This window comes from Notamacropus eugenii, chromosome 2 (assembly GCF_028372415.1).
Source record: "Notamacropus eugenii isolate mMacEug1 chromosome 2, mMacEug1.pri_v2, whole genome shotgun sequence".
Classification (NCBI taxonomy): domain Eukaryota; kingdom Metazoa; phylum Chordata; class Mammalia; order Diprotodontia; family Macropodidae; genus Notamacropus; species Notamacropus eugenii.
In genome coordinates this window covers 371,406,446-371,418,755 of record NC_092873.1, presented here as the reverse complement: position 1 = coordinate 371,418,755, position 12,310 = coordinate 371,406,446, and the positions used below count along the sequence as shown (strand labels likewise).

Genomic DNA, 12,310 nt, shown 5'->3' with positions numbered 1-12,310 from the left:
TGACACTGCTCCTCCTGTTACCAATTGTATTTGCATCTGTGTATAGCTCTCTTTTCTTCTTCAGAATTAAGAAAAGTGTACTGGAAAATGTCTGTAACAGAATTCTCCTTCAGAATAGTTTTCAACAAGTACAGTAAGTTACGTCTGAGACTCGTCAGGTACCTACCATTTGCGTAGAGTTCCCAAGTTTGTTTTCATTATGTCTCAGTGTAATTATAGCCACCTGCTCAAATCCTCTAGTTCTCTCCATCCTCCATGTCCAAGTCTTAAACTTGAAAGCTTTTAGTTACCACACCACATGATAAATAAGTAGCTTAGCATGTGACTCCAACCAAGAATGCTTGGTTTTAACAGAAGAGCTATCCCATAATAAAAAGGAATGAGCCCCTAACAGTAGAATTCCAGGTAGATGCTGTATGGAGGGCACTCCTCATCCCCTCAGATTTTACCTCATAGATTTGCTTAAGGCCAAAATAAACAGAGAGTAGAATCCAGGAGTGAAAAAAAAAAAAGAACAAGAAGAGAAAATAGTAAAGTGGTTTTGCAAATATTTGGTTGAACTTATAATACCAAAAATTCCATATAATGTCTCATCTCGGAGTTTCAAATGACTAATAATAGAGGTAACTTCTGCTTCAAGCAAGCCCAACATATGGAAATTCACATAAAAAAAAAGATAAACTAAGGGATGATTTTTTGCTTTACAAAAAGAATTTTCCATGGGTTCTTTTACCAAGCAGGCCTCCAAGTATATTAAAAAAATAATTCTACTTCAAAAAAAAAAAAAAGATTCATATACTCTTTTCAAGAAACAATTCACTGAATAGAGTGACCACCTACTAATGCCAGAAGCTGGAATGCCAACCCAAAGAAACACTACTGGTGCTTGAGGGGCATGTGTTCTATTGGAGAGGTTTCTGAGGATGACTTCTTGTGATTCTTTCTCGAAAGTGATATAAATGGGCACAAACATTGCATTTCAGATTTTTGGAAAAACAGTTAAAGGGTAGGCTTATAACAAAAGTCTGGTGGTACTTTATTTCCTGTCTTTTGCAGAACAGTGCCATAGCCAAGAAGCATTTAGTTAAAAATAATTCTGCTGAAAAAAAAAATAATCCTGCTGCTCTCGCCTTCATGTCTCAGTGAGAAGAATTATAGAAAATAGGAATAACCTATGTTTACATACTAAAAAACTCGACAGGCATATGAAATTTTAAAAAATTATTAATTACTTACCTAAAGCAGGAACTAGCAAGGATTGACTTTTATCAATCTTTGTTGTCATTTGATTAGTCCAAATTACCTGTAAAAAGAAAGAAAAATAGAGAAAATGAGTTGTGGAGAGCAATAACCAAGTCTTTGACCAATTTTTTGAGGTCTTATGTCTACAAAGCTCAAAAAAAAAAAAAAAGCTGATGCTCAAAAGAAACCATATCAATAAAATAATTCTTGACTTAAGGAGTTTTCAATAACTCAGAAAAACTCATGTTTTAATATTTGGAGTTTTCTTACTCAAAAATCTATCCATAATAAACACAGTAGGCCAATTACTATGTAAATATGCATATGGTTATAAACGAAAAAACAAAATTCTAAATGTTAAGTCATTAAAAAAAAACTCATGAAGGAAACAGAAAATCAAATTAAAAGCTGAGGTACCTGTAGCACTGTACTATCTCCAACACAATGATCTTCCTTTTCTAGTTTCTCTCTCTCTCTTTCCTTTCTTTCCTCCTTCCCTCTCTCCTTGTCCCCTCTTCCTCATTTTCCTCCTCTTCTGTCATTTAAAAAATTTCCCATCCCACCTATCAGACTGCCTAACATGACAAAACAGGAAGATGATAAATGTTGGAGAAGATGTGGGAGAACTGGAACACTAATTCATTGGTGGTGGAGCTGTGAGCTGATCCAACCATTCTGGAGAGCAATTTGAAACTCTGCCCAAAGGGCTACAAAAATGTGCATACCCTTTGACCCAGCAATATTGCTTCTGGGACTCTATCTGAAAAAGATCAAAGAAATGGGAAAGGGTCCGACATATACAAAAATATTTATAGCACCTCTCTTTGTGGGGGCCAAAAACTGGAAATTGGCTGCACAAGTTGTGGTATATGAATGTAATGGAATACTATTGCACTGTAAGAAATGATGAACAGGAAGACTTCAGAGAGGCCTGGAAAGACTTATATGAACTGGTGCTGAATGAAAGGAGCAGAACCAGGAGAACTTTGTACACAGCAATAACCACAGTGTGCGAAGAATTTTTTTGGTAGACTTAGTACTTCATTGCAATGCAAGGACTCTAAAAATTCTCAATGGACTCTTGAGGCAAAATGCCTTCCACATCCAGAGAAAGAACTATGGAATTGGATTGCAGAATGAAGCAGACCATTTTCTTCTGTATTATGTTTTGCTTTATGGCTTCTCCCATTCATTTTAATTCTTCTATGCAACATGACTAAGATGAAATTGTATTTAATAGGAATGTACCTGTAGAACCTATATAAGATTGTACACCGTCTCAGGGAGGGAGTGGGGAGAGAGGGGGGAAAGAAGGGGAGGGAGGGGAAAAAAATCTAAGATATAAGGAAGTTATTGTAGAACACTGAAAACAAATAAAATAATTTAATAAAAAAATTTCCTGTTCATGCCTTACACCTGCTAATAGCACTCATAGTTTACTGCTTTTGGCCATTGGTGGCAGTTAGAGCTAATAAGATGGATAATCTCTTGGTCAAACAGTGGTATATGGTTAAGATTTTATATTCTGAAAGCTAAGTTTTATCAATTTTTTTTCTCTTTAAAAATATTATCTATTTATGGCTCCCTGAGAGGGGAAGAGAGATGGATACTAGGACAGATTTTGGTAAGATAACAAGATAGAATAACATTTAAACAGCTTAATGGCATGAAGGGAAAAAGGAAGTTAAGGTAGTCTAGAACAGGAAAAACAAACGTAAGTAAGAATAACTTAAAATAGCGAAAACTACATACATCTGGCAAAGGCAAACAAAATCTCCAAGAATCTGAATTTCTGATATCCTCCCAATGCCAATCTTTTTTTTAATAAGTGAGATTTATATTGCATCCAACTGGAATGGATAAAGAACTTCCCATCTTAGAGATGCACTTCTCTCAAAAGATAACATCATGAAGAAAAAGCTAAGAAATGGCTGCTTTATTTATGCGGCAGTAAAGTACCCTAGCTACAGAAGAGAAGTCAACAGATCACTGTGTGGTGGTCAACAATAGCCATAAGACTTCTGTCCTTTGGCTTCCTTTCACATGTAAGATAAGTCTTAGTTAAATGGATGTTTGACCGCCCAGAGTTGATAACACAAACAACTTTTGCTGAAGCTATTTGAGCTTATGGGGAGCCAGTGACACAGCTGACACAGTGCCAGGCCTGGAATCAGGAAGACTCATCTTCCTGAGTTCAAATCTGATTTGAGGCTTACTAGCTATGGGACCCTGGGCAAGTCACGTAACCCTGTTTGCTTCAGTTTCTTCATCTGTAAAATGAACTGGAGAAGGCAATGGCAAACTACTCCAGTATTCCTGCCAAGAAACTCCAAATAGGGTCACAGTGTCAGACACAACAAAAAAAGTGACTGAACAATAACAAATTTGAGCTTATGTCACAAATGTCTAAATTCTTTTGTAAGTATAATTCTTGTTTTAAAAATTTTCATTATTTTATTCACTACACTGCACATGGAAGAAATGACCAGAAATACTAACTTCTATTATAAAAGAAAAATACTGAGAATAATGACTCAAATTCCTATGGAATAACATTTTTGCAAGAGAGAAGCATGAAGTACCATTTTAGAATCGCAAGTTTTCATACTGGCTGAATATTTCTCAAGCTTTGCTCTAAGGAACTATAAATAGCCCTAAGTAGAGGATGCCACCTACTGGCCATTTCTGAATTATGGCAAATGACAGAGAAAGTAATTAAGACAGAGTACTATCAATTTCTATGGGTGACAGAAAATTCCTAAACACTACTGTCAGGGAAGATTAGTAACCACATCAAAGATAACAACAAATCATTAACAATCAGCTGAATTCTCTATTTCAGGTACTGGCAGAGAGAACATGAGAAAATTTTTTACCAGAAATCCCAAAGTCAAAGCTAAACAACTAGAATTGACACTGTTATAATGAAGCAATGACTCTTCACATAAAGGAGAAAAAACCCTACCTCACTTTTATCATAATGCTCATCTTGCATACTACTTACAAAGGCAAATATGAAGTCTAATTTGCTTCATTAATTTGTTGGCATTGGAAAGTACTTAGTTTATTATGAAACTTTCTTGATCCATAAACTTACAGCTAATTTGTGATTATTTGCCATGCTGATGAGCTGCTGTGCTAGTCCATTCAGTAACCGTGTTCGAAGAGAGAGGTCATCAAAATCATGCCGAAATGGAAATGCAATCCCATCCACTATAATCAGTTGGACCTAAATACATAAGAGGTAAAAGTATGAAGTCAACATTCAGTTTTTAAAAATTTACTTAGTCAACTGTTAGGACTGAACTTGAAATCCAGAAACTTCCCTGGAATAACTCTTTTACTAATTTGTTATAAGTTTATACAAGTTAACCATCGAAACAACTATAGATTCATGTAAGAAATTGTTAGATATTGAACTTTATTAGTCAAGTTCATTGTGCTAAAGACAGTAATTCACCTAATTATGGGAGTAAGAGAAATTGTAACATCTTAAGCTTTTAACTTTATACTTATCACATAAATATACCACACTACCATCAAGGTACAACATAGCATTTATGGAAGTGTCAAGGTGATTATAGCATATTTGAAGTTTCTGTCCAATAGATTTTATTCTGAATTGCTTATCTTTATAAAGCAGGAACTAAAGTTGGGACTAGCAAGGATTGATTTTTATCAATCTTTGTTGTCATTTGATTAGTCCCAATTACCTGTGAAAAGAAAGAAAAATAGAGAAAACGAGTTGTAGAGAGCAATAACCAAGTCTTGGACTAATTTTTTGAGGTCTTATTTCTACAAGCCTCAAAAAAGAAATAGCTTTTGCTGAAAAGAAACCACGCACAAAATCCTCAAAAATTTGCAAGACATCTTATGAAGCTTTAATGAATTTTAAATGTATAATCTTGCTTTGTTTGAAATATATCAGAAATTTACTATAATAATACAAAATTCAGTATATAAGTAGATCTGCCCTAAGCACCAAATAGGCTGATTAGTGGATAATGGAAATTCTTTAAGTTCCATCTATGAGAGCCCCAAGGCATGGAGGTTTTAAGACAATTTATAAGCACTGCACCACTGAAATACAAAAGCAAGTAAGAGTCAGGAAAGTCACTTTGCCCAAATCTTTCCTATTTATTTATCACATTTGGATTTATAAAGTGTAAATAAAAGAACTGCTATGCCCACTTCTGGTCAACCACTAGGTCAGCACTCCTGCACTCAGGATGACTCACTCCCTCTAGTAGATCATGTGGGAGTCAGAGCTGAAGGACTGAAGGGATAATGAAAAAATACCCCTCCCTCATTGGCCACTGTGAAGAAAGAGCTAATGATTCAATGGATTTTTAAAGGTGAGTAAAGTTCTTCTAGGGAGAAGGTCCCTTTGAACCTTTGAGGGGGAATGTTCAAAGAAAACGAGTAGTTTTAGTAGAGGATTAAGTCTTTATTGTTTTATTAGATGGAACAGAACATTAAGGCCAAACTGTATTTTAGCATAATGTGACCTTTTCCTTGTTCAAGGTTCTGACAAATGTCACTTCAAATTGTCTTCTGTTAGAAAGATTTCTGAGGGCATGGAGGGGTGTGTGTGTGTGTGTGTGTGTGTGTGTGTGTGTGTGTGTGTGTGTGTGTGTGTGTGTGTGTGTGTGTGTGTGTGTGTGTGTGTGTGTGTGTGTGTGTGTGTGTGTGTGTGTGTGTGTGTGTGTGTGTGTGTGTGTGTGTGTGTGTGTGTGTGTGTGTGTGTGTGTGTGTGTGTGTGTGTGTGTGTGTGTGTGTGTGTGTGTAGCATTTTGGACATTTCTCTAATTTAGAAATCCTTGAACTTAGAATGTGAAACTTTTAAAATAAATTTATGGAAGACAGGTGTAAAATACAGAATTAATGTTTTTTTCTGTGACACTGTCAATATGTATTTGTGGAAAAGCCTTGATTAGCATGTCATGCTTCTTTTATGTGTAGGAAATAAGATACCTCACCCATATGTGTTTTGTAGCACGCCGAGTGGCTTTCTAATCTCCACTTTGGGGAGACCATGGATACATGCCAAAACTTAAGTTTAAAGAATTTCCCCCAATAATTGAGGGAGGAGTGGGGGGGGGAGAGAGGGGGAGAGGAAGGGGAGGAGGAGGAGGTAAAAGTGAAAGAGGTGAAAGAGAACCTAACTTGTCTTTTAGGACTAAACCCAGCGATACACCACAACTGGTTACATAGCAGAGGGTACCTTAGTGGAAAGGGCACGATGCTTCAGCTTGTTAAGTCCCCAGTAAGTATAATTGTTAAATATAGTTGCTTTTGTTCCTATTTTATCTTTCCTACTAGACTATAAGCTCCTTGATGGCAGGAACTACTACAAGGGCAAAGTACTAGCAAACTATCTTGTACGGACAGCTCCAGCTTCACACAAATTTGCATTATGCAAATTTGAATTGATATAAAGAATTTTGAAAGACATCTGCATTCCAAAATAAACACCTATGTTAACTTTACTGTACAGTACTATGCTCTTTTTCTTCACTCCTGATCCTAGGCTTGAGCTCTGGGGTCTCCCATTCCTCCACTAAAATAAACAAAAAAAAAAATCCCCCCATAAAAACCTCCAAGTGAAAACTAAAGAATGGAGAGACCACCACTGCCTGCCTGTTGCCTCCAAATCAGGAGCTTGGCTTGAGACCCTCCAGCGCTGGGAGAAGAGACCTTTGTCCCACTCTGCCCACCTAGCCTTGTGTCCCGCCTCCATGTCTATCTTCCCTCTGTCCACACTTGGGTACCATGTGTTTGTCCCCAGAGCTTGTGTGTTGCCCATTCTCTCCTATGTCCTCTATTCCAGGGCCACGTATGACTGGCCCCACTTTCCACGTGTTCCTCCTCCTTCTGTTCTCTATTCTCTGTATCCAGCTCCATGTCCTTGAACAGTATATGCTAGCCTTCTCCCTCCTTGAGCACCAACCTTCTTCCTGCCTCCTTCCTTTCCCCATATCCTCAGGCAAATTCACATTATGTAAAAATGCTTTACATAAAAGGTCTTTAGAAAGGTCCACTTAAACTAAGAGAGAACGGTCTGTACATAATAGTGCTTAATAGTAGCCTCAGATACTAGTTATGTGACCCTGGGTCACTTAACCCTCTTTACCAAGAAAACCCTAAATAGGGCCAAGAAAAGTGACATGACTGAAACAAGTGAACAACAAAAGTATTTGCTGACCTCCAGGAATAGTGTAAAAAATTAATCTTAGGCTGTACGTGCTCTTACCTCACGCAGGTTAGTCAAAGAAGAAGCTATTAAAAAGTAGACTTAAAGTGAGCAACCTTATGCTCAGAGGTAATGATTAAGAGCAACTGGCATCATACTAATAATCAGTTACTGAATTAGTAGTCTAGCTGACAGTTCAGCTATAAAATTTGTGACTTATTTTTACTTTCTTTCTTTATATTCTTTGTATTACCCAGAGATTTTTTGAAAGGACTTACTGGATTTTGAAAGTTACCTTATCTTGGATAAACTACCAGAAGAGAAAAAAATTGTTTAACTTTTTAAGCAACAAACCACCAAGTCCTACCGATGCTTCAATTGTAGGGTGAAGGTGACCATAAGTTTTTGAAAGCTAGAAAGATGGAGTGAAAACTGACAGGTTTTACCATGCAGGTTTACAGACTGAGTTCACTGTCTGAGGACGAACTCAGTTAAATAAGGAGTCTCATCACCAACGGGCTATTCACTAAGTGCTGAATTCTTTCTCCATGGCAATCCATGAAACACAGAGAGAAAAACAGCTCTCAGTCCTGTGTCAAATCAAATCAACAAGCACTTATTATGCACTCACTCTGTGCAAGGCACCATGCTAAGTACTGCAGATTAAAAAAAAAGGCAGAAACAATCCCTGCTCTCAAGGAGCTCGCAGTCTCATGACAACATGCAAACAACCATGGTCAAACAGGATATAAAAAGCAAATTGGAGATTATCTTAGAGGGAAGGCACTAAAGAAAGGTTAAGGAGGAACAAGAAAGGCTCCTTGTAAAAGGCGGGATTTTAGCTGAGGTTTGAAGGAAGCAAGGGAAGTTAAGGAGCAGAGAAGAACATTCCTGGAATGTGGGACAGTCTGAAAATTCCCAGAGTTGAGGTAAAGGCTGGTGTTACTGGATAACAGAATACAAAAAGGTGTAAGAAGACCGTACAGGGAAGAAGGTAGGTTATGAAGATCCTTAAAAGCCAAAGATAAGATTCTATATTTGATCTGGAGGTAACAGGGAGCCACTGGAGTGACTAGGGTAGGGTAGGGTGACATAGTCAGATCAACTCATTAGAAAGGCTATTTTGACATAATCAAATGGGGAATGGCTGAGGATGAGAAAGCAAGGGTCTGGGCTGAGCTGCACCAATGAATACTACTGTGCTAAAAAAAAAATTATTTTAATTTAAATTAAGTTTTAATTTTACTTTATTTAATAACTTAAATTTCATTTTAATTTCATAGAAACCTCTACTTGAAGAGTGGCTTAAATGCTAGAAAGGGAGCAAAGAGTACTAAAATTCACATGATTTTAAAATTATCTATAAATATGAAATTAATTGTTAGAACTCTAGATATGAGAATTTATCTAAAGACCAACATGTTGACAAATTATCTGGAAAAATGAACCATAAGAAAGTCAGTAGTCTCACTTAACCAATAGTTTTGGGTACTAAAGTAGTTATATCATTTTGTAGGGAATTTGGTCATTTTGACTTGCAAGGTACTAATGACCTGAATAAGAAAAAGAAGACCATGAAGACAGCTTATCTACCAATATCTGCTGCAGATCATAAAGAGACTAAAACATATGAAGAATGACAAGATCCTCCAAAAGGAATCAGCATGTACAGGGTGTCCCAAAAAGTCCTAGTGGTTTCAGCTCGAGTAGCTTTAAAATGCACTAAGACATTTTGGGACACTTTGTACCTTAATGCTCTGACTTCTTTCTAAGAGGAGACACAGGGGTGGATGGCAAAAAGCATGTTGGCTAAAGTCTGAGAAATAAAAGAGGTTTGACAATGTTTGCCAAGTCATGAAGGGTGTACAGACTCCAAATGGAAGAGGTCCTTAAGTGCTCCTGTTTGCAGATGATGTTGTTCTGAATATAGCAACATTAAGAATATTATAGGGCCTCTTCAGTGAGATCTATTACTTAAAAACAGAATGGATAGAAAATGCCTCTTTTCCAAACTATGACAAGCAGCTGGATGGCCAGGTCACTGAAAACTGTTCTTCCCTTTCCCTGTCTCTCCGCATCTTCTCTCTTTCTTCCTTTCCCTCTCCCCCTTTCTCTCTCTTCCCTCACCCTTTCTTTCTTCTTTCCACAATTCCCTCCCCCCATACACACATGCACATACATACGCATTATATATGCACTCATGTATCCCTCTTCAGCCGAACTTGAGGGCCATTAGGCTCCTTTCATGTGGCAAAGCACCTGGCACTGATTCTATTCCAGCTGGGATTTACAAAAGCTGACTGAGATTTTCCAGGTTATATGGGAAGAGGAGGTTATCCCCCAGAAGTTCAAGGATGCCTCCATTGTCCATTTCTATAAATGTAAAGGGAATAGATTGTCCTGTGACAATCACGGGGGTGGGGAGTGGGTGGGTGGGGTCTCTCTCTTAGTCATTACTGGCAATATTCTTGCTAGAATCCTCCTTAATAGGCTGATCCTTCACCTGGAAGATGGTCATATATCTGAGAGCCAGTGTGGCTTCAGAAAGGGCAGAGGAACAATCGATATGGTGTTTGCTGCCCGATAACTCCAGGAAAAATACCAGGAGCAGAACAGAGGTCTGTACACAACGTTTGTAGATCTGACACTGTTAGTCATGAGGACTTATGGAAAATTATGCCAAAATTTGGTTGCCTGGAGAAGTTCCTCAATATTGTATGTCAATTTCATGATGGCATGTTTGCCTGAGTTCTGGATAATGGACAATGTTCTCGTGTCTTCCCAGTCATCAGTGGAGAGAAACACAGCTGTGTGCTTGCTCCCATGCTTTTTAGCATGATGTTTTCAGCCATGTTGTGAAATGCTTTCAATGAGGATAAACATGGCATCAAGGTCAACTACCATACTGATGGTAAGTTTTTCAAATCTGAAAAGGTTACAAGCCAAGACCAAAGTGGAGGGAGTGTTGGTGCATGATTTTGTTTACAGATGATTGTGCACTCAATGTAGCCTCTGAAGCTGAGATGCAACAAAGTATGGATCAATTCTCTGCTGCCTGTGCTAATTTTCACCTAATAATTAACACCAAGAAAACACAGGTGCTCCATCAGCCACCACCACACCATCCATACATGGAACCATTGGTTTCAACAAATGGAGAAGTTCTGAATGCCATAGATAAGTTCACTTACCTTGGTAGTGTATTTTCCAGAGATGTACACATTGACAATGAGGTTGATGCACACATTGCCAGAGCTAGCTCAGTGTTTGGGAGACTCCAAAGAAAAGTTTGGAGAGGAATTAAGAGTAAGGTAAAAGGGAAGAGGTATTACACTGACTACCAAACTGAGGGTCTACAGAGCCGTTATGCTGACCTCATTGTTGTATGCCTATGAAACACAGACAGTATACCAGCACTGAGCCAGGAAACTGAATTGCTTCCATTTGAATTGTCTTAAGAAGATTCTGAGGATCACCTGGCAGGATAAGGTACCAAACACTGAAGTCCTTGCTTGAGCTGAACTGCCAAGCATTCAAACTATGCTTCAGAAAGTGCAACTCTGATGGGCTGGCCACGCTGTTTGAATGCAAAATGTACGCTTGCCAAAAAGACTATTTTATTAGAGAACTTGCATGGGGCAGGCAATCACATGGTGGTTAAAAGAAGTGACACAAGCACACACTCGAGGTCTCTCTCAAGAACTTTGGATTTGACTGTGCAACATGGGAGACACTGGTACAGGACCCCTCAGCAAGGTGTACCCACATCAGAAAGGGTGCTGTGCTGTTTGAGCAAAGCAGAATTGAGACAGCAAAAAGTAAACATAGGATGTGCAAATCTGGAGTACCCACCCAAATATTCACACAGACTATCTGTGTCCAACCTGTGGTAGAGCATTCCAAGTTCATATTGGTCTGATCAGTCATAGTTGGACACACTGAAACCTCATTTTATCATGGTGATGTCATTTTGGTCCTCTTCGAGAATGAAGGATAACAACCAACAAACCAACTCATGTATGAATGTATGTGTATGTAAATGTCGGGGACAGATACTCCAGAAGTGTTATGATCTGGACTCATATTTGCAAAGGAGGAAGAGAATGAGTTGAACTGCATTTAGAAATTTGCACAGTGCACTCAAAAATCTTAAATTGCACCTATCAGTTTTAACACAAATGTTCTTACAGAAATGTTGTATAGTTGTGAATATAAGAACATTATAATTTCCAAAGATAAAAAGTATGGGCACTCAAGGTCAGCAGAGATAAGGATGGTGGGCACAGAAAAACCAATATATTTCCAATTTTGACCCATGAACAAGAGATGGTGGTACAGGGATGTCACTGAGAAAAGTATGGTCAGTAAAGGAAATGTGTCAGTCATGCAACAAGACAAAGGCCTAGCCTTCCTGTTCCCCCTTCCTTCTCTTTTCTCCATTCAATCTTCCTTTCTCCCTTTCTTGAGGCTCCTTCTTCTTACTCCCCTCACCACCACCCCCATATGAATGGACTTTGTAACCACAGACAAGGAAAAACTAGATGCAGCCAAGGGAAAGTGCTTCACCAGTAAGCAGTTTTAAGTTTTGGGGGCAGACCACAAGGAGTTAAGAGTTTGATGATGTTCTTTCATCTAGCCTTTATGGCTTCCTAGCTGTACTCTTCACATTTACAATGAGAGTTATGCTTTCCTATGTTGAGTGATGAAATTGCAAAATCCCTCAAGAAGATTCCTGCTAAACTCATAATTTAAAATTATACCAAAACTACACAATACTTTGCCATTTGCAATAAGGAGCATTAATTTAGAATTCTACAGTGATTATGTAGAGCCCACAAAAAACTTTCTAATGGAATATGAACATAAAAAACAAGA

At 38.1% G+C, this 12,310-nt stretch overlaps 1 protein-coding gene across 5 annotated transcripts in view; it reads right to left on the bottom strand.

Moving 5' to 3' along the window:
- The window catches only part of RAD51C (RAD51 paralog C), a 64,150-nt gene that overhangs the window by 22,221 nt on the left and 29,619 nt on the right, over positions 1–12,310 (bottom strand). For all 5 annotated transcript variants that reach the window (XM_072646859.1, XM_072646860.1, XM_072646864.1 and 2 more), the window contains exons 5-6: positions 4,340–4,471; positions 1,237–1,303 (exon numbers count right to left, since the gene is read on the bottom strand). In XM_072646859.1, coding sequence (XP_072502960.1) covers positions 1,237–1,303; positions 4,340–4,471 — 199 coding nt within the window. The remainder of the gene's footprint in view (positions 1–1,236; positions 1,304–4,339; positions 4,472–12,310) is intronic.